Source organism: Terrapene carolina, unplaced genomic scaffold, assembly GCF_002925995.2.
Source record: "Terrapene carolina triunguis isolate 2854851 unplaced genomic scaffold, T_m_triunguis-2.0 Scaffold58, whole genome shotgun sequence".
Classification (NCBI taxonomy): domain Eukaryota; kingdom Metazoa; phylum Chordata; order Testudines; family Emydidae; genus Terrapene; species Terrapene triunguis.
Genome location: NW_020664409.1, coordinates 112,861,185 through 112,886,227, shown reverse-complemented (window position 1 = coordinate 112,886,227; position 25,043 = coordinate 112,861,185). Strand labels below are relative to the sequence as shown.

The 25,043-nt window shown below is 55.4% G+C and overlaps 1 protein-coding gene across 2 annotated transcripts in view; it reads left to right on the top strand.

Annotated features, from left to right (window-relative positions):
• The window catches only part of MROH1 (maestro heat like repeat family member 1), a 94,642-nt gene that overhangs the window by 23,106 nt on the left and 46,493 nt on the right, over positions 1-25,043 (top strand). Inside the window, exons 9-28 of one of the 2 annotated variants that reach the window (XM_026647180.2) lie at positions 574-687; positions 1,787-1,860; positions 2,605-2,724; positions 4,792-4,902; positions 5,571-5,715; positions 5,856-5,896; positions 6,583-6,724; positions 8,263-8,315; positions 9,202-9,309; positions 10,424-10,543; positions 11,541-11,663; positions 13,651-13,797; positions 14,008-14,034; positions 16,141-16,263; positions 16,718-16,797; positions 17,326-17,461; positions 18,726-18,821; positions 19,449-19,553; positions 20,765-20,900; positions 22,178-22,290. In XM_026647180.2, coding sequence (XP_026502965.1) covers positions 574-687; positions 1,787-1,860; positions 2,605-2,724; positions 4,792-4,902; positions 5,571-5,715; positions 5,856-5,896; positions 6,583-6,724; positions 8,263-8,315; positions 9,202-9,309; positions 10,424-10,543; positions 11,541-11,663; positions 13,651-13,797; positions 14,008-14,034; positions 16,141-16,263; positions 16,718-16,797; positions 17,326-17,461; positions 18,726-18,821; positions 19,449-19,553; positions 20,765-20,900; positions 22,178-22,290 — 2,114 coding nt within the window. The remainder of the gene's footprint in view (positions 1-573; positions 688-1,786; positions 1,861-2,604; positions 2,725-4,791; positions 4,903-5,570; positions 5,716-5,855; positions 5,897-6,582; positions 6,725-8,262; positions 8,316-9,201; positions 9,310-10,423; positions 10,544-11,540; positions 11,664-13,650; positions 13,798-14,007; positions 14,035-16,140; positions 16,264-16,717; positions 16,798-17,325; positions 17,462-18,725; positions 18,822-19,448; positions 19,554-20,764; positions 20,901-22,177; positions 22,291-25,043) is intronic. The other variant, XM_026647187.2, reaches the window with a different exon arrangement.

The following is a 25,043-nucleotide window of genomic DNA, read 5'->3' as shown; positions in this document are numbered from 1 at the left end:
TTGCCGCCCCAAGCATGGCAGTCAGGCGGCCTTCAGAGGCATGCCTGCGGGTGGTCCGCAGTCATGCGGATTCGGTGGCGTTTCTGCAGGTGATCTGCTGGTCCTGTGCCTTCGGCGTACCTGCTGCCGAAGCTGCGGAACCGGCGGGCCTCCCACAGGCACACCACCGAAGGTGGCCTGACTACTGCCCTCACAGCAACCGGCAGACCACGCCCCACGGCTTGCCGCCCCAGGCACGCCCTTGCTGCGCTGGTGCCTGGAGTCGCCCCTGCACTGGAGTACTGGCCACGTGAGCCAAGCTAGCAGGAATAGAGGGTGTTCGAATGGCTTTTGAAACACAAACTGTAAAGCCATAGCCTTCAGTAGCAGGGGCCTGTCCCAGCATGCAGTGCACCAAATTGAGGAGAATACCCCAGCTCATGCCCAGAGGCAGCATTGCCTCCTGGGACCTGTAGTCTCTGGGCTGCAGGCCTGTCAGACTACGGTGACTGTCGGCCGCGTTTGGCCTGAGGCCTTCCTGCTGACTGCTTCTGAGCTAAGAGTGTCCATAATGGTGGCCTTGTTCTTCTGCAGCCTGTACGTTTCCTGATCGCTTGCTTGGCTTCCTACTTCCAAAGCTGGAGAACCACCACGAGAGGATACGGGTGGGGACACTGATCATCATGAGGCAAATTATCAACTGCGCCCGTAAGTAACACAGGGACCAGCTCCCTCTAGCAGCCCAGTCGTATCCATGCAGGGTGCCAGCGCCCAGGTGGGAATTCCTGCTCGGTGCTGGGCCATGTGCTTGGGGAGCTAGAGCTGGGGGCTGGGGTTTACGAGGACTGACATTCTGGCAGACAGTCCCTGAGTCCTTCGGGGCAAGAGGAGACCATGTGATCTAGTCCGGCTGGCTGTACAGCGCAGGCCAGAGAACTTCCTAGCACGTGTCTCTTAGACAAACACCCTTCACGGCCTTGTGCCTCAGACAAGCCCTTACGCCAACATCCTATTTAGAATGGACTGTTCTGTAGAGCATCACAAAGCAGGAACCTTGGGGCCACCCTGCAGGGCGTGGCTTGGGATTTAAGCTCTATTCCTTGCTCCCAGCCCATTGTGGGCAGACAACACTGAGGAAATAGCGCTCTCTTCCTCGGGGGGTGGAGGGAGCCAGGAATCCTTAGGCCGGGGAGCCTCCAGACAGGTGGGCAGCTTGTGAGTCATCCGGATGTTCCTCTGAGCAGACCTGGCCTAGGATAATCCGCTACACAAAGCCTTTCCCTTAGTAGCCAAAATGCCTCAGGCCAACTTGACCCTTTATTGCTGTGTTAACTAATCGGGATCTCCGCTTCCACCACACGGGACTGTTCTCCTGGCATAGTTATGGCAGAGCGGCCTCTGGTGCTGGATGGCAAGCCTGCTCTGGCCTCATCCGTGCCTCTTGGAGTAGAGCTGCTCCCTTCCCAAAGCCACGGCATGTAACTGTTAGCAACTCCACCCAGACTAGCCAAGTGTTCGCTTGGACTTTCTGCTGGCACAATGCTGCCCTGCATTCCACGCCTGCTCAGTGTGCAGAACCTGCATGGAGATTGCAGGGTGGCTTTGTAGCCAGTTGCTTGTTAGGTGGGGTGGAAAACCAGCTTCTTTCCTACTCCATGGCCCTTCCAAGGGGGGAAAGGAGAGAAGCACACGTCTGGCCAGGGAGGGTGGTCAGTGCTGGATGCTCTCTGGGGCCAGGCCCTGTGATCCTGTCAGTCTGGGTAGGGAAGTCAGTGATGAGTGGCTGAGCCGATGTTCTCTCTTCCAGCCTCTCAGATGGAGATTAAAAAGCCCTTTATTCTTTCTTCTATGAAACTTCCTCTGCAGGACAGCAGTAATAAGGTAACTGGACACTCCCTCTGATGTCCCTAACTCCCGGCTGGTCATGTGGTGAATGGGGTTTTTCTGGGACTTGGCTCCCCTTCAGGGCCCTGCGGCGCTCTGCACGTGCCCCATGCTGTACCAGCACGGCTCCCCATGGGGCTCCCTGTCTCTCTGCCCCTCTTCTCAGACTAGCCCCCTTGGCCCTCTGAGGTCCCCTTCTGTCTCTCCTTCAGCTCCCTCCTCTGAGCACTTGACTCCCCTGCTGACCTCCAGTGGGTTCCTCTTTTCAGACTAACCCATGTGGAATGACGATAAGCCCCTCTCATGACCGGCTGCTGTGATCCTTGTCCTCTGTCCTCCTGCCTTGTGTCAGTGCAGCAAAGGGGGGGGGGGTCTAGTTTAGACATCAGCTGGCTGGGGGCAGCTCCCGGCCCCATCTCTCTCAAGCACTGGGTCTGAGCAGAGTTCCTGTAGCTAATCCGGCTCAGCAGGGCGTGGTTCTACTCGCAAGGCACCAGGGTTTGGCTTTCAATCTAAACGCGTGGCCCTCTAGAGCAGTGGCTGGTGCAGCCTTGGGAGGCTCTTAAATCGCTTGTAAAGAATCCCCTCTGGTGTGCATGGCAGCGTAGCCCAGCCGCTGGCTTGCGTTCGTGTAGGCGATTCCTGCTAGTCCCCACCTGCTCCAGGATCCTGGCCTCTGCTTTGCTCGAGGGGCTGCCGCTGTGGAGTTCACCGCTCACCCTCTGTTCTGCGTTCCTCTAGGTGAAACGGGCCGTGGTGCAGGTGATCAGCGCGATGGCTCACCATGGCTATCTGGAACAGGCGGGCGGGGAAGTCATGATCGAGTACATCGTCCACCAGTGTGCCCTTCCTCCTGACACGGTAAAACGGCCATGATACGGCCAGTTCTAACAATCACCCTTGCCTTGCCCTCCTAGATCAGGGCACACGACTCGCGGGGAGGACTGGCTCTGAGCCCTCAGGCTGTTGGCCTGGGTGTAAAGTTCATTTGTCTAGCCTGGCGGTGGTAGGCTCTCAGCCGGGCCTGTGTGGTCTATCTTGGGCCCATGTGAGAGCAAATCTTGGTTTTAATTCTAGCCAGCACATCCAGGGGCAAGGGCATTGGAGCCTTCCCAAAAGTGTTGGTGGAGGGGGAGGTGCCCCCCTCCCCCAAGGCCCTGTCTCCACTCCTCTTCTCTCCCAGGCCCCACCCCCATCCAAGCCAGAGTGGGGCCAGGGAATCGGCCCCCCCGCCCAGGATTGGGGGGGCTGAAAGCAGCCCCCTGCCCATGTCCCTGCCCCCTGGGCTCCCCACTCAGGGCAGGTGGAGGGACCCACTCCCCACAGCTACCCGTGTGGCTCTCCTTGACCCAGATCTGGCTGAGGGGGGGTGGCGGCCTCAGAGCCGCAGCGCCCCCCCTCCCATGGTAAAAGCCGTGCAGGCAGCAGTGGGGAGCCGCGGTGGACCCTCCATGTGTCTGCACTGCAGGTGGGGCTGAGGACAGCAGCACCAGCCTGTGTCCCCGTCCCCCAGACTCCTGCCCGGGGTCCGTGTCGTGGCTCTTACCATGCCGGGCTGCGGCTCAGAGGCCCCACCTGTCAGGGTAAGAGCCGTGGGGAGCGGGCACGGGGTCGCAGAACCTACACCTGCCCTGGGCCGGGCGGAGAGCCCAGGGGGCGGGGTCAGGGCTGGGGGCTGCTCTCTGGGTCCATGCCTGGGCTCCCCAGCCGGGCTCCACATTCAAAAAGTGGGAGGTCTATTGCTCCCCGGTGTCCCCCCGTTCGGCACCACTGTCCAGGGGTGATACGAACGGCCAAAGAGATTGTGCCAGGAGCTCCGTGGCCGAACCCAAAGTGTCTGAGCTGGAGCAGACGGCAGCTGCTCTTGCCTTGGGAGCAGAGGTGTGGCTGTGGAGATCAGAGTCCAGCGCAGTGTGGCCAGCCCAGGCTGATGAAGATGGTGGCCTAGCTTGGCAGGGACCTCTCGGCTGCAGACTGGACTGTGGAGCTCTGCAGGCCTGGGAGCCTGGGTTTCTATGGCTGCTTGCACCACAGAGCTGCCGACTTTGGTGCTGCCAAGAGCCCGAGGAGCTGGCACATTTATAGATGTGGTCCCAAGGTGGGCAATCCCCCATCGGTCAATTCTCCACCTGCGCATTCTTCTACCCCGTGAGCTCTGTCCCTGCCAGTCCTCTGGTCTCTTCGCCCTCACGCAGTCCCTTGCTCACACGCTGAAGCGTCTTGCATCACAATTGCTGGAACTTCCTCCCTCCTCCTTCCTCAATGGCTCCTCCCTGACTCCTTCCGCAGGACAAGGGAAGAGCTGAGCTAGACTGGCCAGGGAAGCAGGGGTGGGGGTCTTGGCAACTGCTTCTCCCCTCCTTTAGTTTCAGCCCAAAGCTGGGGGGGAAGCCGGAGCACCCAGGTAAAAGGCCAGGGTTAGGCCGTGCCTGCCTCTCGTGGGCTTCCTGGGCCTAGTCATCTGGGCCCAAATTCTCAAGTGTCCACTCGAGACGTGGTGCCAGGCTGGCTGCTGCAGCCCCAAGGCATCGGTTGGAATGGGGGGCGCTCGCATCGGGGAAAGCCCAAGGTGTCAAGTCGGGCACCCAAAATTCACAGATGCTTAAAAATAAATAAAAAGGCCGTGCACTCAGTGCTTCCTTTCCCGTCAGTAAAATGGGCGCCCTCTGGCAGCTCCTTCCAGAGACCAGGTGACTGATGTGCAAGGAGTCAAACTAGCGTGGGGCGGGGAAGGCAGGGGCCTGTTGTGATCCCAGGGTAGCGCTGCCATCTGCTGAGCATGCTGTGTTGATGGCTTGGAAAATGTGAGCCTGTGTTGGTGGGGGAAGGGGGTGATGGTGCAGCCCCAGTGGAGAGGGAGCTGGCCTGTTTCCTGGGCCTGATCACAGCTGTGCTCCTCTCTTAACCTGCGTTCTTGCTCCCTTACAGCACCCCAGGAAGCAGACACCGGAAGCTGATGACCTAACTAGCGACAGTGTCCAGAGCATCAGCGTCAATACGCTCTTTCTCATCAGCACCACTGTCGACAGGATGGACGAGGTGAGTCTGCGTAGCACTGTAGCTCAACTCCGTCTGAAGCCCGTACCGCCTGCCTTACCAAGCACGTGAGCTGGGCCTTGCCAGACCAGCCCCAACCTCACTTAGCAGCAGCCTCGTTGCCAGTGCGGGGATGCTGTTTGTCCTGCACAATCTGCTGTCAGGCTGCTGCAGTCCCAAAGCCGGGCTCTCTCGTCGGAGAAGAGAACAAATCGGCTCTTCGCTGAGCTGTTTGGTGACAATCGGAGTCCAGTTGCTCTTTCCTCTAAGCTGAGGGCATCTGGATTTCTATCCTCTAAACAAGGAACTGTCTCGGATGAGTTTGTAAGGTGGTGGAAGATGAGAAGGCCTTGATGTCCGTTAGCGTCCAGGTTCAGAGCAGGTGTACAAGGTGCTGGCCAACTTGAAGGGCTCTGTCCTTCCTGAAGAGAGCACTGGTGGCTCAGGAGGTGAATGTTCAGACCGTTATTCCTCCATCTTTGATGCCACACGGATGGTGCACCTCAGTGGAAACCCCCCTCCCCTTCCCATCCAGCCAATCCCTGTGGTCAGCCGTTTCTCATGGGGCTCTCGGAGTCCTTTCGGTTCAGTCCCTTGGGCAGGGACCTTATCACGTTCCCCTGTAAAGCACTACTGGTGCTAGACAAACATGAGCAACTTGTTCTCCACAGGTTCTCTGGCCATATCTCTTGGAGTTCGTGACCCCCATAGAGTTTACCGGTGCCCTGACTCCCCTCTGCAGGAGCCTAATGCACCTGGCTACGAAGAGACAAGAGGAGGGAGAGACTACCTTCCTCATCCACTACGACACACATGGTTTGTATCGGCGGCTGCTCTCCTGGGCAGACTCTGCCTGCTTCCAGCAGAGGAAGTGTTGAGCGTCCAGAGCTTCTAATCTTGTGCTCAGGCTGTAGGTGAGCACGTTTCCCATCTGACACTTGTTTCTGTATTTGTAGCAAACCTGCCATCACCGTGTGCTCTAATGGCGAGGCTGCTGGTAAGTGAGGTTGGGGCTGGTCTGGCTGGGTTCTCTGTGTGCTGAAAGAAGGTGGCATTTTCTTTCCTTGAGAGGGTGGGAAGAATGGGCTGCCCTGGTACTAGTGCCCCCACCTCCCCCGACTACCCTGCCCAGGGCATCGGGACCCAGGTGCCTCCAAGCCGGGGGTGCTGTGAAAGCCTGGATAATCGTTCCTCTGGGCCTGTCACTGTAATCTGAGCTGGAGGCGCTCTGATCCTGGGAGCAGCAGCTTGGTCCTTTCTCCTGAGGGAGTTCTCTGCAGTCTGTCCGTCCTTTTATGAGCCAGGGGAAACCCTTTCAAAAACATCCTGTCTTCATAAGTGACTTGGGGTTCCATGTGCCTAAATCACCTATGAAAACAGGACTTGGGCACTCTCGGAAACGTTACCCAGGAGCTTCTTAAAAACCAAGCCCCTCCGCTCCTTGATATTGGAAACTTCCTCCCACGTCTCAGGAAACGTCCTTGGCGGAACATCCCATCTCCCCACTGTCAGCTGCACGCTTGTCCTGGCTGCTGGTGTTTCTGTGATGGCTAAAGCAATTGCTCTGGGTTGGGGGAGGGGCGTGAAGCCGTATTTAACCTCCACATCTTTCTGTAGCCTTTCAGTGTGTGTAGGAATTATATACACACCTGTGAATTCACCTGCTGTAATTCTCTTCCCCAGACTGTGTCTTCACAGCCCTATTTAGGGGATGGTCGGGGGGCAGCTGCTCTGCGTCTGCTGAATGTATTGCACCTTAATATCCATCCCATGCTGGGCAAGCTGTGGAATAAGAAGATTCCCCCCTTAGTGGAGCACTTGGAAGGTAAGGCATTAATGGGGCCACGAGCGAAAGATTCTTCTTGCGTAGCCTGCGATATCTAAAGGCTGCTCTTGAGGTGTGCCGCTGCACTCGGGTACTGCGGGGGTGGGCAGCAGTCTGGAACTACTCTGCATTCAACTGTAACTATTCAAACATGAAGAGGCCACGCAGATCACTATAAGCAACCCACGAGCTGCTCCTGCCTCTGACAGCAGCCTCGGTGTGCAGCTTCCAGGAGGCAGCCGTCCCGCCCTGTCAGGCGGGGCTGACTTAGTGCTGTGTCCCGGAAAAGCCTGCCTCCAGGCATCGGGAAGCCAGCCACACCTTGAAGCCTGTGGAGCTTTGAGGAGCAAAATCTAGAAAACCCCAGAAGAGAAACACTTGGCCAATTTTAGGCTGCACCTATCCTCTGATCCCCGCAGTTCCTGCAAGGCCAAGGCAGGGAGGTGCGGCCAGGATTCTGCAGTTCAGCCCATGGGGTCGGTTGGTACCTTTTAACATGGCGCTGCAAACTCTCGTCTCCTTCCTTTGTTCCCAGCGTGCAGCGCTCCTTCCAACGAGCAGGCCGTGCCTGTGTTAGTGATGCCCTCTGATGCAGTTTGGGTGTCGCCCTGACACTCCTGATTGGATGCAGCCTTCATGTTGGCCCACCCTAACATGAAGGTGTGGCCTCCTGTGGGGCTTTGCATTCCTGCTCTTAGCTAGTCCTTCCACTTACATAATGGCTGTCCTGGGTCAGACCAAAGATCCATCCAGCCCAGTATCCTGTCATCCGACAGTGGCCAGTGTCAGGTGCCCCAGAGGGAATGAACAGAACAGGGAATCATCAAGTGATTCATTCCCAGCTTCTGGCTAACAGAGGGTAGGGACACTTCAGTGAAATAATCTCAGTACTCCCACCTGCGGGCTGGGGGCAGTGTGACCCGCCATTCCAAAAAGCAGAGGTTCTTTGGCGTAAGTTCACATTCTTTGCAAGCCCTTCAGTTGGCACCTTGATTAAATGACCGTTATTGCTGCTGGAACTGATAACTGGACTCCATTTATGTCTCCCAAAATATTGCACTTAAACTGGGTTAAATCAAAGGTAACTGGGTTCCTTTTCATGCTGCATTCATAGAATCCTAGAACTGGCAGGGACCTCGAGAGGTCGTCTAGTCCCGTCCCCTGCACTCGTGGTAGGACTAAATATTATTTAGACCATCCCTGACAGGAGTCTGTCCAACCTGCTCTTAACAATCCCCAGTGATGGAGATTCCACAACCTCCCTGGGCAATTGATTCCAGTGCTTAACCACCCTGACAGTTGGAAGTTTTTCCTAATGTCCAACCTAACCCCACCCCCCCTTGCTGCAATTTAAGCCCCTTGCTGCTTGTCCTATCCACACACCAGCCTTGTTCTGAGAACTAGTAACTTGTCCATTGCTGTGTTTGGAGCATTTGCTCTGCGATCCCCAGGAGAGCCCGTTCTGCCTGCTGCACGCTGGGCTTTGTGGGGTGCCGATCTGAAACCAGCACACATGAATGGTTTGGTTTTTCTTGTAGCAAACACAGAGAAATCCCTGTCCCTGAAGGAGTGGGAAGACAAGCTGCTTCTGGTAAGTGTTCAAAGGGGTGTAAGAGACGGTATTGTTAATGGGGTGTGTTTGAATGTGCACGCATGGGGGAGGGGGGGTCCAGGGGAGCAGACGGGAGCACTTGGAGACCCTGGGTCCGCTCAAGAGGCCGTTGTGCCGCCTCTGAGGGTTAGAGTGGCAGAGGGAGCCATGTGCAGAGGCACAGCCATGTGTCTGGCTGTAGGCCTAGAACCCAGACCTCTGCTCCCGCTCCGAGGCGGTTACGTGTCCTCAGTCGCCGTTGACTGCTCTGAAGAGACGTCTCTGGGGTCTCCGCTCGGACAAATGACGGGGCTCAGGTTCGCGTAGCTGCTGATGGGTTCAGGCAGGGCCTGGTAGGGAAAGTACCTGAGCCGTTTCATCTCTAGGTTTATTGGCCGGCCAGAGAGCACGAATCCCAGAACAGCGTGTGCCCAGGGGATTTGTTAAAGTTTAAAACAAGGCCTGGAGCAACCCAGGAACTCGTGCAGGGGTTCCTCCTGCTCCCAGGAAGAGGCAGCACGCTCTTCTCCGGGAAGAACTCCTCAATCAGTCTCCTTCCAAGGAGCACCAGCGTTTGTGCGGAGAGCTGGAAGGAAATAGCTGCGAGGCAGAGTAGAGTTAGCAGGTCTGGCCTCAGACAATGACCATCGCTAACCTCTGGGGCCCTGCCTCCTCCGGCACAGTGGAGCCTGCATGCGCCCCAGTGCTCTGAACGGTGCCTCCATCACAGGGTGTTTGAATTCAGACACTCAAAGCACTGAGCTTTTAAATAGGGGCTTAAACACGCCCAGCACTTGGGCAGGGGATGGCTGCACGTGGCCCTCTCTTCTCGCACACCGTGAGACTCTGACTAGAAATCCGTTCTCTCCATTTCTTTCCCCTGCAGCTCCTCCGGGAGACGCTGACGGCGATTTCTGACAACGCCTGGATTTGTCCGTTCAGCACGGAAATGTGCAAGCAGCTGAACAGCTACAACGGCTTTCCCTCCGAGAAGGTCTGTCGTCGTTTTCCTGGGCTTGTATCCCTGGGGGTGCTCTGGCAGTCAGAGGGAAGCATCTGATCACAGCCAGGCCCAGCTGGAGGGGATGGGGGATCTTGGTCAGCTGAGGCATACAGCAGATGACTTGGATTCTAGGTGCCATTTGGAAGAAGTGGCGGTAGCGGTGCCACCACGGCCGTGCTTTGCTGTGTGCCGCCTCTGAAGGGGGTTTGGGCCACTGAGTCAAGGAATCACCCAACGGTTCAGTTACTCTAGTTGTGGTGAACTGGCCCATGTTTGCGTGAGGCAGCCAGGGTCTCGTGGGTGCAGCCAGGGAGGTGTGGGTGGCTTTGGCGATCTTTTGGAGAAGAACAGAGCAGGATCTGGGGTCTGCCTCGGTGAGGGGTTGAGGGTCACCGAGGCTATGCGCCTCCTGGGCAGCGAAGAGCACGAAGGGTGAGGGCTTGGGACAGACCCAGCTGTGGTGGGAGGAGAAAGGTGAGGTGAGGGGTGCAGAGACTGACCTGAGTGTCCTGCATACATGTGATAGCTGGAGCCCAGAGCTGCCGAGGGGTGTCAATGAATTGCAATAGTTGTCTCTGCCGTGGTACTCGAGTGCTGAAGCAGGGCTGGCTGTCTGGAGACTTCCAGAGCTCTGTGTGCACAGGCCCAAACCCCTGAGGGCAGCAGGCCGGCCGGCAGGCCTGGGTTAGAGCGTGCACTGAGTGGCTAGACATGCCATGGGCTAGCTGCAGTGATAGCAGCTGGTTCTAGCATCTGAATGGTTGAGCTAAAAACGTAACTTGGCGCTTCCCTGCTGTAGCCTGAGCCGGCAGCTGCTGCTCTGATTGACTGCCCCCTACCCTACAATGCCGTCCCTTCCTGCGCCGATGTATCCTGGGTTCTTGTGGCCTGTCGTATTGTCATCCTGTGACTCCTCCATTGCGAGAGTGACACTTTGGCCAGTTGGAGTCTCAGGTGCTGAGAGGGGTCAGAGCAATGTGTGATCTTCTCCTGCGCCGTGGCTTGCATTGCAGGGTAGCTGGAAGCTAAGGGATGTCTGCTCTCCCAAGGGCTCTGCTGGTGTATTGGTTCCATAGAACACAATGTTCCTCTTCTTGTCTCCCAGAACTTCCTGTATAAGTGCATTGGAACGGCGCTTGGGGTCTGTTCAAACAAGGAGGTGGTGCAAAATCAGCTTCAAGAGCTGCTTGAAACAGCCAGGTACCAGGAGGAAGCAGAAAGGGAGGTGAGACAGCACCGCCATGCCCTCCAGTGAGACAGGGGCTTTCCCGCTACATGCCTGCCTCCCTCTGCGTGTCGCACACCCACTGAACAACAAACTAGTGCGGGCTCCAGCCCTCTGTCCCCACAGGACTTTTATAACCAGCTTATTCCACCTCTTCACGTCTCCCTCGGGGTTTGGCTCAAGCCTCAGTGGCCAGGCAGAGGTGGCCTGGAGATAAAGCTGCTTCCTACCCTTTCCCCAGCGCTGCACTAATGATCCCTGCTTAGCGCCCGGCCTCGTTTGAGACCCAAAGCTGTCTCCTACCCGCTCCAGCTAGCGTCTGGGCGGGAGCGGGGCTTGCCAGACGACTACATAACGAAGCTATGTTAGGACCAGGCTGGCTCAGTACAGGGGGGCTCTGAGGAATATGAGGTACCACACGAAGCGCTTGGACTCCCAAGAGGTGTGCTGTGTGGGTCCGTCAGAGTAACCCCTTAATCCATGTTAGCACCTGGCTGCTAGACGTGCAGTGTTCTGGGTGAGCGAGGAAACAAGCCCTCGGGTGCCTGCCTCTGGTAGTCTCTTCCCTGCTGATTACATGGCTCCCTGAATTCCCCTGCGCTGTCACCTGGGTACAGGAGTCTCTGTCGCTATCGTAAGCTGCCATGTAGCGTTACTTTGTGCTGTTCCGATGCATCCGGGGTGAATGTTACCCTGCATCTAGTCCTGTTTAGGGGCAGCACAGACCTAAGTTAACGGTGACTGGCTTCGATTTAGATCACACGCAGTTCCAGTAAGGGCCAGTTTTTAATAAACGGTTTATGGAGTTTCAGCCCAACTTGCAAGCTGCACCCCCATATAAAGACCTCTCCGAGCCTCTGCTCCGTGGAGAGCGTGAGCTGCCAGGCCCCCCGTCAGCTGAGCACGCTTTGAAAGCCTGGAGTTAAACCACCAAGAACTGGGTTTTGATCCGGCCAGTCAGGGCTGGTGAATTAATAGCTCTCTCCCCATCCTCCAGGGACTTGCCTCCGGCTTTGGGATCTGTGCAATAAACCACCTGGACGAAACCCTGGCCAAGCTAGAAGACTTCGTCAAATCCGACGTCTTCAAAAAATCAGTGGGACTGTTCAGTATCTTCAAGGTAAAAGGGCCAAGTAACCTGGAGTGGGGCGATGGGGTAGGTGCTTCCAGAGCCCCGTCGCAGTCCGATCTCCGCACCTGAGCAGCTGTTCTCACTCAACAGCCCTAGTCCCCTGTGTCTCTAGGGGATGTCACGGGGGCTGCCCAGTCCCTGCGGCTCTCACAGGAGTGTCGCTGGCCGCAGGGAGGAGCAGAATGAGCAGAGGGTTGGGAACTGGGACCTCCTAGGAACGCCAGTCCCAGCCCTGCCTCTTCCTTGCTGGGAGGCCTCGGAGAAGCCACAACTTCAGTTTCTGCATCTGCCAAATAGAGAGTCTGGTGGGAGGTTGAGGATGGATGGTGAATAACACCAGTGCGTTACCTGTTCAGAGCAGGGTGTGGGCCCTAGCCTCGCACGGCCCCAGGGGGGAGGGATTGACTAGATAGTGCACGAGAGCTGGCAGCCGGAGCCTGCCCTCAAATGTATCTGCACTGTCCCCGTCTGAGTGGGAATCTGATGCACAGGGACAAAGGCCCGGCTTGACAAAGCCCTTTTTAGTTGGGGATGGTCCTGCTTTGAGCAGGGGGTTGGACTAGATACCTCCTGAGGTCCCTTCCAACCCTGATCTTCTAGGATTCTATGTAACTTGTCCAGGGGCATGCAGAGTGCAGAGTGGACTTGGCTTGGGCTCGCCCCCCTTGACAAGGTCTGGTTAATGTCTTAAGTCCTGAGCAGTGTGGAGGCTACCGATGGAGGGCGGCAGAGTAGTCTCCTGCCCTCACCCCCACTACGCTTTGTGCACCTTGGTCCCAAATCCAGGGCCCTTCACACGCGCCAGACAGACCTAGGCTAGGGGTAAATCGTCTGATTTTGGCCAAAGGTGCACACAGCGTAATGGGGGTGAGGAACCCGTCTCGAGGCAGGAGGGCCGTGTGTCCTGGCGGTGGCCAAGCCGCTCTGCAGAGACGCGGAAGCTCTTCCACTCGTAAAGAGCAGCCTGTGAAGGGTTACTGCTCTTCCCGCTGGGAGGGGAGGGACTTGCAGTGCTTTCGCTCCAGGGGCCCAGCTGTGCCAAGGTTACTCTGCGCTGACCCCTCTCGAGAACAGTGGCTCTCCGGACCATCTTGGGTAAGGCCCATCACCCCAGCCCCCCACATCCTTCAGTGAAACCTCTTGAGAAAGGAGCCCCAAGGAAACAACCAGTCTGAGAACTGCTGCTTCAGACCATTGACTCAGCCCACTATGGCAAACCCAGAATTTGCACTTTTGGGAGGAAAGTAGATTGCTCTCCATGGAGTGACCGACATACCCACCTGTGGCAGGCTATCGGTGTGCGCCACCTAATGGCAGTCACCAGAAACTACAGTTGTCAAATAGTGTGTGTGTGTGTGTGTGTGTGTGTGTGTGTGTGTGTGTGTGTGTGAAGAGCAAAGTGAGGGCAGTACATGGCGGAGGTGTTAGCAAAGGAAGCAGGAGAATCGCTTTCTAGTTTGGTATGGGGCATGTGACATGTCAACAGCTGGAAAGAATTCTCTGGCTAACCCACCCTGCTGACAGTAACTCTAGTGCACAGAACCCAAACTCTCAGCCAGCCGGTCTCTCTCTCACGTGGATACTCCTAGGTCGGGTTCACATGCTCTGCAAACTGGTGGCTGTTTAGAATCAGTCCATTGATGGCCCTGCAGCGGATGGTGCTGGAGGCGGAGTCTAGGGGCTGCCACGGAGCTCTCTTGGCCCATGTCTTATTAAAACCACGTTACTCCGGCAAAGGGATGTGAACGGCGTGGTAATGACCTCTGCGGGACAGCTGCAAACAGCAGCATGGACAGGAAAATAATACAGAGGGAACCAGGAGTATCTGAGCCCCCCCTCCCTGGGGGAGGTCCCATCCCGGGGCATGTACAGACAGACTGGCCACAGGCCTGAATGTCCTGTAGGGACCAGTCCTGCTTGTCATGGAGAGCGACTGGGTGGCCCAACAGGTCCCTTCTTTCCTCTCTTGTCTCAGGACCGCAGTGATAACGAAGCAGAGAAGATAAAGAGCACCCTGATCCTATGCTATGGCTACGTAGCGAGGTATGCCCCCAAAGAGCTCGTGCTGTCCAGAATCGAAGCCGACATTCTCAGGAACGTCTTCCACTACTTTAACACCAGGGTAGGTGGTTCGAATGTCCCCTCCGCAGGGAGGAAGCAGCTCACTGGCGACCTGCCCATGTGCGTGTGAACGAGTGAGAGCAGCCTAGCTGGTGTGCAAATGCTGCATCTGAAAGGGCCCAGGCCCACCCCTGGATGGGCTCGTGCCGTGTCTTGGGAGGAAGCCATTCCCGTCAGTGTTCGCTAACGTGTTTTTCTTTTACTTGTTCAGGTTCTGGGAATAAAGGTAGAAACCAAGGTACAGTGTGAGGCATTAAATCTGACCTACTCTCTGCTCTGCCTGCCTGTCTCTGTCTCTCCGTTTGATCACTCTAGAGAGGAGACGAGTAGCTTCCTAAATACCAGTGCTCGTGATTGGGGTCTCTGTGCAGTGCTCAGCAGGGAAGTCTGGCATCGGGGAGGAATGAGACCATCACAGGGCTGAACGGCAGAGTCCCCCTGTGCCCGAGTGCTTGTTATTGGAGGGGCCAAGAGCCTAAAGCCTGATTCTGGTCTGGAAGAGACTAAACTGGCCCCCCACGCTCTCCAGCTCGGCTGGCTGTAGTCACTGAAGTCTGCTCCTGCACAGTCAGCAGGGGGGAGCTGGGGTCTCTTCCTTGCTTTGTGTGCCACCAGCAGGGTTCCTCTGGCACAGGGTTACTGTGCAAACTCCCTGAAAGCTACCAGGCTGCATAGGTGTCCTGGGCAGCCTCCTTTGCCTTTTCGAACCTCTCTGGTGACTGCCTGAAAAGGAGACACCCCAGCTTGGCTCTCAGATTCCAGGCAGCGTTGATGGGTCTGTCAGTCTCGTGTGTTCAACTTGTGCAGAGAATAACCCAGAGCCCATGTGCCGTTTTCCACAGCACAGTCGCTCCTTAGACCTTAGTGTGTGTTTCTCCCCCACCCCAGCGCCTTTGAGCAGCGCTGACATGCAGTCAGCCGCCCCTCCCTCCCCCCCAGCCTTGTGGGCATGTAACTAGGGGAAGTTTAATGACCCACGGTTCACAGCTCGGCTAAAAGTCCCTAACCACCCAGAACAGGTGTTCAGTGGCCAGACACCCCGGTCACTGTTTTGGGGAGGGCAGCTGCACTCTGCTACTATCAAAGACTGAAGAGCAAAAACATGGCATTTGTCAAGCTCAATTAAAATGTCAGGCCAGAGCACCTCCTTCTCCAGACTCACTAATGTCTTTTCCTTCTGGTTTCTTGTTGGCACTAACCCCTTCTGTACCACGGCTTTCTGGGCACGCTCTGAGCAGTCGGGACGCTCACTGGCAAACACGCTGCTGGCTCCATAGGGTCCCCGGGGAGGGGAGTGGTGAAGGGGGGGTGCTGGGACTGTGCCTTCATTTGGGGAGCTGTGGCATTGTCTCAGCTTGCGTGTACCTGGGAGGAGAACCAGGCCTTAGTACTTGTTATCCCATGTCCTGGAATCTAAAGGGATCGGGGCCCTCTAAATATGGCAGTCCCTTTATGGTGCTGCAAGGGATTATCTGCTGTTTTGTGGGGTGACTGGCAAAGCCACTGGCAGTGCGAGGAACGTCCCCACCTGCCGTGTGCCTGGGGGTTAGCGTGGCTCTTTACGGCAGAGTGTGTAGAAATGGACAGAGACACGTCTGCTGGTGAGGAGTGCGTCTCAGCCCTGCTGCTGGATCGCTCCGTGGTGTTTCCTCTGGAGGCTCTGAGGCCTAGTCCAAAATGCAGATTCTTGAGCTCTTAGTTTAAAAACACTGGTCTCGGAACAAGTCTCCCTTTAAGGTGGCCGCTTCTGCGCTCTGAATCTCCAGCACGTGCACCTTGTCCTTGGGTGCCACTTCACCAGGTGGGAGGTGCAAGGCGTCTCTTGGGACACCCCCTGCTGGCAGGGTGGGGGCTGCGTTCGGATCAGGAGATCGCTAGCTGAGGGGATGTCCATGCTACAGTGACAGCACTGCCGCTGTGTCACTCTAGCGTCATCGTGTAGACGCTTCCTACGCTGACAGGAGAGCCCCTTCGGTCAATGTAGGTAATCTGCCCCCGACCGGCAGAAGCCAGGCTGACAGAAGAATCCTTTTGTCAACCTTGCCACAGCTACACCTAAAACGAAGTTGACCTAGGTACTGTTGTGGGGGCGCTAAATCTTTCCCAGCACTGAGTGACGTCGTACATAGACCTGAATTTTAGGTGTAGACCAGCCTCCGCGGCTGTAGCCTGGACGAGAAGCAGAGCTGGGAGCCCACACTGGGGCAAGGAAAGAGCCGCTGGGCTCCCCTTTTGAGGGGTGGCTGAGCCTGCCAGCCCAGTGCACCCCCAGTCAGGGTGTGGGGTAGATACACCTGGCCTTGAACCTGCACCTCACTGCTTGTCCTGCAATCTCTGCACTCAGGATTTGATGCTGAAGCTGTGCCTCATTCGGAGCATTTGCATGATCAGCCAGGCCATTTCTAACAGCGCGCAGTCAGACGCCTTCGTCTTCTCCCGCAAAGCCGAGCTCCTAGCTCAGATGATGGTAAGAGGAAATTCTGGGCTGCTTCTCTTGAGACCTAGGTCATGACTGGGGGGCTGGGTTAGAGAGACACAACTCTGCCTCAGCCTGGGATTCTGGGGGGAGGTTCTTGGGCGTCTGTCCGCTTTCCCGGGGGGGGCAGGGAGGGAGTTAGTGCAGACTGGGAACAGGCATGTAGAGACTGGAAGTGGAGGATGGTCGCATGGTTTGCTGACAGTATCAAATGAGCGGGTGAGAAGGAGGCGTGGTGACCGGGTTCAGTGGTCTCCTGCGTGCGGCTGTTGGCTCGGGACTGGGAAGGCAGGGTTCATGGCTGTTCTGTGGAGGCGGAGTTGTTCCAGGACCTTGCATGGCCTGTGTTCTAGGGCCAAATGTTTGTGGTCTCCTCAGGACAAGCTGTCTTTGAGAGGGTGCTGAGTGCTGGCTTTCTGCTAAACTCTCTCCCTTTGCATGCTAGGAGTTTATCAAAACAGAACCTCTGGATTTGCTGAGAACTCCTATTCGCCAGAGAGCCATGATCTCCTGCACATACCTGGTGTATCCTTTCTCTGTCCTCCCACCTCTGTGGAATGAGAAACCACCTGCCGAGGCAGCTTGAGCTGCCGTCTCGTGTGAGTGGTATGAACACCATGTACAGACCTGCAGGGCCTGCCCAGCGCGGGTGCACCCCAGGAATTTGGATCGAGACAATCCTTGCAGAAAACTTCCAGCTAGTGCCCGTACCCACCCCCGCTCCCCACCTGTGTTACGAGCTTGCTAATAACCCTCCATCTTGGTCTTATTCCTCAGGCTCGGCACTAAAATCTCTTCATGCAAAATAGAAAGCCAAGGGCCTCTCTCTTCATTTTAAATTCTGCTAGAGAGAGAGAGAACTTGTTTCTGAGCTAGAGTTAAAAATGCTGCAGCACGTCGCTGCCCCCGACACAGATCTGGAGAAATTGGCTATGCAGCTAAGTCAGCAAGACTGCAAATTAAAATGCTTCCTATTGGCTGACGGGTGTGGCATTAGCTCCCTTTAGAGAACTGCATGTAGCTGCTCGCTGGCTCCCTTAACTCGTTGGTCAGCCTACTGGAGCCTCCACTGAGCGAGCCTGATCACGTCGAACTGATTGATACCTGCCTGGGCAGCGTACTGGCCCTTCCTCCGCTGGACGTCCTGAAGGAAAGAGATGGGCACGTGCCAGACGCCTTGCAGAAGGAGGTAGAACGGGCTAAGGTGGGACGGGAGCTGTCTGAGCTAGAGAGTCTGCGTGGTGCTCGGAGCCTGTTCTGGCAGAGCACCAATGGGATTCAGAGCTGGTGTCCGGCAGCCGTGTCTGTTCTGAAGAACAGCGTTGAGGTGTTGCTAGTCACTGGACTGGAACCGATGCCTTAGTGGTGTGTGCCAGGCCAGTCCCATGAGCCACTTAGTTCTTTGTCAGCAGTTCCTTTCCAGTGCAGCTGGGCACCGTGTGTAATACGGGCATCACTTCTCCTTCACTTGACCAGTGCAACGCCTGTTGGGGAAACCTGACCCACAAACTCCTGCTCACAAAACACCGATTCACTGATAAGCCTCCAGAAATTCCATGTGTATGAATACCACGTTCCCAGAGTCAAATCAGAACAATCCAGGCACCCGGAAAACTGGCCGTTTGGTGGAAAAGACATCTTTCCCTGAGCGGCCTTCAAAAGCCCATAGGGCTGAAATGATGATTGGGGGGGGGGGGGGGGTTGTTTGAAGATCTTCATATGGCTGAGCTGTAATGAATAACAGCTTGGTTATTCGCCACCCAACTATTGCAACATGCCGCTAAAGAGTAGCCCCTAAAGCTCTGTACTGCAGTTACAAGGCAGCTTTCACATGAACTGCAAAGCAGAAATTGAAGCCGTATCTCTGGGCTTGTCCTGTTAACCAGAGGTCAGGGGCAGGCCGTTCAAACCAGCTTTTAATAAAGCTCCTACAAACTTTCCCTCCAGAGTCTGAAACCCTGTGTGTGTTTTCTGGGATAACTTCAGTGAACCAGAATGCGTCACTTGGGGCCTGAAGCTCCCCCTGGCACTTGTCACGCTTGGAGAAGTGCTAGGGAGTCCGGAAGTTCTGGATTTCGGAACGGGGAGGGTTTTTTAAAGCCTAGCAAACGTCGGTGCTGCCTGTCCCAACCCCCGGCTAGCAGGTGCCATGCGGTCTAAGCTGGAGCCATTCCCTGCTGCGAGTTCCACCCCACAGGGTCGCTAGACCGCGTGGCCAAGCAGTTCCAGTTATGGCGAGGCCTCGCTTGCTGGGCCTTGTATCTCTGTGAGCTGCACCCCTGTACCCAAGAGGAAGGCAGCTGCTGCTGCTCCATGTTATGCCAGTTATTGCAGCAAGCTGCTAGCCCAGGCCTCACGCAAAGCTCAGGGCCCTTCTGTAGCCCGACCGACTCCATTGGGACAGATCTGAGCGGTCACCTGGACAATAACCTCGTGCCTTTTCCTCGTTCTAGACACTCTACCACGACACCGTCAGTGCCCTTAAGGACCTGCTGAAGAGCATGCTGCAGAAGGACCTGACTCCCCGTGGACTGCAGAGCATGTTTGAGGTGGGTGGCACCAGAGTCTCAGGGGGCAGGGGGGGAAGAGTAGGAAGGCTCCTGGCTACCAACTAGCCGGCTGCACGCCACCCTAATGCTGAGCAAATGGAGGAAGAGGTTGCGGGTTTCTGGTCACTTCTCTCAACATTATTTTCTGGTATTTGGGGCCTAGAGCGAGGTGCCCATATCTCAGTCCTCTCTGGTACTCTGCCCCACAATGGCTGCTGGGCTGCCTGTGTCTGCTCAGCCCCACACAGCAGCACCCCTAGTCTCCGTGCCCGATACTCTCCTTGCTCAACAGAATAGACTGGGAGTTCAGTCGGGCCATCTGTGGACCAAAGGACACGTGTGGCGTAGAGAGATGGAAGGTGGCAGCATCTGCCCTTGGCAGACTTGGTCCTGGGAGTTCCTTGAACCCAGAGTTGTGAGAATTGGCCCATCCTTCAGACTGCAGTTTTTTCCTGAGCGTAACGGTGTCCCCTGCCTAGGTTGTCACTCTAACCCAGATAGGCCCCACCATGCAATGCTCTGTAGAAGCCATAGCCCATGGGCTGTCGTACGAGTCCACAGTCTCTGAGGTCGAGGGACAAGCCTTCAGCCACCTCTGAGTTCTTGTCTTCGGGTCTCCCTCTGCAGCATCTAGGCCCATGGATCAGGTCGAGCAAAGAGCACGAACGTGAGCGAGCACTGGAGGTCAGTGCCACACTGCTGGAGTTCTACCGGGACAAACTGAATGTCAGTGTAAGTAAATGCAGTGTAAGGACACCTGGCTCACAATGGGGGGTGCAGAGAGCAGGAAACTCAATCCCCTGCTTCCTGGTCAGGCTGTTCTACTGGTCCATAGGACTGTAGGACTGGCAGGGACCTCGAGAGGTCATGTAGTCCAGTCCCCTGCACTCCTGGCAGGACTAAGTATTGTCTAGCCCATCCCTGACAGGTGTTTGTCCAACCTGCTCTTAAACATCTCCAATGACGGAGATTCCACAACCTCCCTAGGCAATTGATTCCAGTGCTTCACCACCCTGACAGTTGGGAAGTTTTTCCTAATATCCAACCTAAACCTCCCTTGCTGCAGTTAAGCCCATTGCTTCTTGTCCTAGCCTCAGAGGTTAAGGGGAATAATTTTTCTCCTCCTTGTAATAACCTTTTATGTACTTCAAAACTGTTATGTCCCCCTCCGTCTTCTCTTCTCCAGCCTAAACAAAACCAATTTTTTCAATCTTTCCTCATGGGGGGTGTGTGTGTGTGTGTGTGTGTGTGTGCGCGCGCACACACTCCCTCCCTCCCTCCAATTTGTCCACATCTTTCCTGAAATGTGATACCCAGAACTGGACACAATCTTCCAGTTGAGGTCTAATCAGCGTGGAGTAGAGCAGAATTACTGCTCGTGTCTTGCTTACAACACTCCTGCTAATACATCCCAGGACGATGATGTTCATTCATTGCTGGGTTTTTTTGTTTTGTTTTGTTTTTTTAATTTCCAACAGTGTGACACTGACTCATATTTGGCTTGTGATCCATTATGATCCCCAGATCCCTTTCTGCAGCACTCCTTCCTAGACAGTCATTTCCCATTGTGTGCAACTGATTGTTCCTTCCTAAGTGGAGTACTTTGCATTTGTCCTTATTGAATTTCATCCTATTGACTTCAGACCATTTCTCCAGTTTGTCCAGATCATTTTGAATTTTAATCCTACCTTCCAAAGCACTTGCAACCCCTCCCAGCTTGGTAACACCCGCAGACTTTAGAAGTGTACTCTCTGTGCCATTAGCTAAATCATTGACGAAGATATTGAACAGAACCGGGCCCAGAGCTGATCCCTGCAGGACCGCACTTGATATGCCCTCCCTTGCTAACTCCTGACCTGTTCCACTCACCCTGCTAATGCTGCAGACCAAGGACATGCTGTTCATTAACACCCATGTGTCTGTTTCCCCTCTCTCCTGTTCAGACTGTGGTGCCCTTTTATAACCTCGGGGTGCTGGTTGCCCTGTTCTCCCCCCGGTGTTCAGACTCCCTTGCCAGCATTCGCCTGCGTGCTGTGGACTGCGCCTACTATCTACTCTACATACAGCTGTGTTATGAAGGTAAACGAAAGGGATGAGGAGGGAGAGGCAGTGTCACTACCTAGGACAGTCTGCCCCAGCCAGTGCTAAGGGAGCCCTGTTGCCTGGCAGACAGTGGGGAGGGAAATCCCCCTTTTGCTGCTACTGCCTGGTACCAGGGAGTGTCTGGAAACTAGATGCTGATGCTTGCTTCTGTGTGGGCCGTGCTCAGAAAGGAAAGGAATAGCCCTCTTCCCTCTTGAAGACATTGAATAGCTGAGCTGTAAGCTTCAGGTTTCAAGTGTCCTAATAATCACTTCCGTGTCCTCTGTGCTGCCATGAGGGGTTAGGACCCAGAGCTCACAGGGGGAGGTGCGGAGCCTTTTCCACAAAAAATTGTCCCAAATCAGGATGAAACACCAAAAATATGAAATGTTGCCTGAGATTTAAAGAGACTCTGTTCTGGAAGAACCACAGTGGAATTTTTCAGCTTCCCACCTTCCCTGCCCCCCGTCCCCTCAGCAAGTGAAATTGACAATAGCCTCCCAGGGCTGGTGCTCGGCCTGACCCCACAGCTCCAGGTACCAGAGAGGCAGACAGTCCTAGCTTCCTGCCTCTCCACCTCCAGGAGCTAGCCCAGGGGTTGAAAGTGAAATTGACAAGAGCCTTCCAGATGGGAAGCCAGGAAGTCGTCCTTTCGGTGGTGGCTTTTTGTTTTTTTGTTTTTGTTTTCTCCTCTCCCCCCCGCCCCAGTGGAAAATTGATTTTTTTTTTTTTTTTTGTCGGCTCCATGAAAGTTTGTCTTGGTGCTGTACAAACAGGACTAGTACAGCTGCCTCCTGGTCTGTGACTGGAGCTGTCTGGGGCTGTGCAGCACAAATCCTGTAATATCCATGAGGCTGGCGTTGAGGAGGAGGCTCTCTGCCCAGGAGAGGGCGCTCCTCCACTTGGAAGGCGTCAGTGGAGCTGTGGGACACAGCAGAGGAAAAGGGAGGCTGGGGGGGGGGGTTCTGTTTCACCCTTGTTTGGTTCGCAAACATGACTGGACCACAGAGCTGGGAGTTCAGACTCTGGGTTTAGTCCTGGCTTGCAGGGGGGGGGTATTTGGAGTGAGGTCACTTTCCCTTTATAGCCCGGTTTCAGATGGGAAGATAGTGTGCCAACTCCCGGGGGAGGGCAGGCAGCCAAGTGGCATAATGATCCAGTCTTGGGACCTCCGACCACGTCAGAGGTGCTGTGTCGGTGCCAAGTATAAAGTACGTGGGGAAGTCACGGCCGAGGAGCAGTTCTGCTAAGTCTGCTGCTTGTCTCACATGTAGGATTCGCCCAGGATTACAGAGATGAGATGGTTGAGAGGCTGAAAGACCTGAAGAAAGGCCTGGAAGATCCTGACTTCACCATTCTCTTCAATACCTGCTACAACATTGCCATGGTAAGGCTGAGAGCCCTACGCAGGCCACTGAATCCTGGTCTCCTTAGGGTAAAGGCCCTGTTCTGGGGCCGGAGCCCACGAAGGCTCCAGTCCTCTTGTCTGTGATCTGGAGTCTGCCCTTTCTAGCTGTGGGGTTTGGATGATGGAGGGAGGGGGCTGCTCAGAGAGCCTGGAGCACTTGGTGACAGAAGTGCTCTAAACACCAGTGTCTAGATCAGGCCATGGCATGGAAGGGGCTTTGCTGTTGAACCCTATGACTGCCTTTGGGCACCTGTTTTATAAACTGCAAATCCAGAGCTCCGCACAGGAATGCATGTCCGTGTGCCCTGTACGCTCGTGTGCCTGCGGAATGGGGGACTTGGTCTCTGGCCCAAAATGCACTAACCAGCTTTGATCCAGGTGAATTCTTACCCCTAAAGAGAAAGATCTTATCCTGGAAATGGCGCCCTGCCTCTCATTCGGAGATCACTGGGGCGAGTGGGAACGCCTGGCTTCCTTCCAGCCTGCCCTCTCGAACTCCTTCCCCTCGTTCCGAACTCCTCGCCCTCACCTCTGTGCAGATAAGCAAAATACCTGGGCCCAGGTAAGTAACCCAACCTGCCTGCAGGGAGCTGTCTGCTCCTTGTGGCTGGTGGTGTGACGTGGGCCCTAGGCGCTGGCTGAGGGGTGTGTGGAAATAGCAGATGTCCTGGTCTGGCGGCCGAGGGTGTAACCAGAAGCCTTTCCAGTTGCCAGGCTGTACCCTGGAGCGCCTCTGGAGGCCGTGGGAGAGCGCATTGGGCTGAGGATGGCCCATCAGCAAGCTGTGTCACTCCTGGGTTAGCCACTGAGGTGTCTAGATCTTGGGAGTCCCTCCCATCCCCTCCCTGCCCACTTCCTCATCTGTCCAGTGGTACAATGTTCTTGCCTTCCTGCATGTGGGTTGTGGGGTATAAGGACTGATCCCGCCCTCTCCGCCAGTAGCATCGGATGTGCTCCTAGGCCCAGCTGACTCTGGCCAGGTACGTATGCTAGGGAGAGCAGAGCTGCTGCAGGGTCACAGTCTCTGCACTTACAGAGGTGGGAGCAGCTGCTCTCCTGGTGGGGGAGGGGAGGGGACAGCCAGATCAGGGCCAATCGCTCGCCTGTCTCATGTCCCTGCCCCCTCTGACTCAGTACAAACCTGACCCTACCCCCCAAAGAAACGGGCCCCCACTTGAGACTAAACGTCTGCGATGGTGGGGGGGGGGTCTGCCTGCTACCCCTATGGTAACGGGCCTGGAGCTCCCAGCCCGTCTGTTCTCCCAAAGGGTCAGCAGCCTGCATTTCCTGCTGGAAAGTAGCAGGAAAATGGCAGCTGTCCCGCAGTGCCCCAGAGCTGTCCGTGCCATGCGGGATCCTGACAGAGGGTCTGCTGTGCTGTCATTGTAGTGACCCTTCCTCTACCAGTGTGACTCGAAACCAGTCGCTGTAGCAGCTCTTGATAACAGCTGTGAACGTAGCAGCAGGGGAGTTGTGAGCTCTCAGGATCCTTGTACCCGGCCTGGGAGCACAGGTGCCCGTTGCAGGGTGGAGGAGCCGCCCCAGCGGGCGAGGTGAACAGAACTTTCAGGCAGTGTGAGCACTGAAGTGTCGGGATTCTGCATCTTAGTCCATCCCGTGCCTTTTCCCACAGAGCACAATTACCTTTAGACTCATAGACTTTAAGGTCAGAAGGGACCATTATGATCATCTAGTCTGACCTGCACAGCGCAGGCCACAGAATCTCACCCACCCACTCCTGTAACAAACCCCTAACCTATGTCTGAGCTATTGAAGTCCTCAAATCATGGTTTAAAGACTTCAAGGTGCAGAGAATCCTCCAGCAAGGGACCTGTGGCCCACGCTGCAGAGGAAGGCGAAAAACCCCCAGGGCCTCTGCCAATCTGCCCTGGAGGAAAATTCCTTCCCGACCCCAAATATGGCGATCAGCTAAACCCTGAGCATGTGGGCAAGACTCACCAGCCAGACACCCAGGAAAGAATTCTCTGTAGTAACTCAGATCCCACCCCATCTAACATCCCATCACAGGCCATCGGGTATATTTACCGCTAATAGTCAAAGATCAGTTAATAGCCTAATTTTGGCAATTAACTGATCCCATCATACCATCCCCTCCATAAACTTATCAAGCTTAGTCTTGGAGCCAGATGTGTCTTTTGCCCCCACTACTCCTCTTGGAAGGCTATTGCAGAACTTCACTCCTCTGATGGTTACAAACCTTCGTCTAATTTCAAGTCTAAACTTCCTGATGGCCAGTTTATATCCATTTGTTCTTGTGTCCACATTGGTACTGAGCTTAAATAATTCCTCTCCCTCCCTGGTATTTATCCTCTGATATATTTATAGAGAGCGATCATCTCTCCTCTCAGCCTTCTTTTGGTTAGGCTAAACAAGCCAAGCTCTTTGAGTCTCCTTTCATAAGGCAGGTTTTCCATTCCTCGGATCATCCTAGTAGCCCTTCTCTGTACCTGTTCCAGTTAAACATGGGAGACCAGAACTGCACACAGTATTCCAGATGAGGTCTCACCAGTGCTGTCAGGGTTCCCTCCCCACTCTGAACTCTGGGGTACAGATGTGGGGACCTGCATGAAAGGTCCCCTAAGCTTATTTTTACCAGCTTAGGTTAAAAACTTCCCCAAGGCACAAATTCCTCTCCTTGTCTTGGACGGTATCACTGCCACCACCAAGTGATTTAAACAAACATTCAGGGAGAGGCCACTTGGAGCCCTATC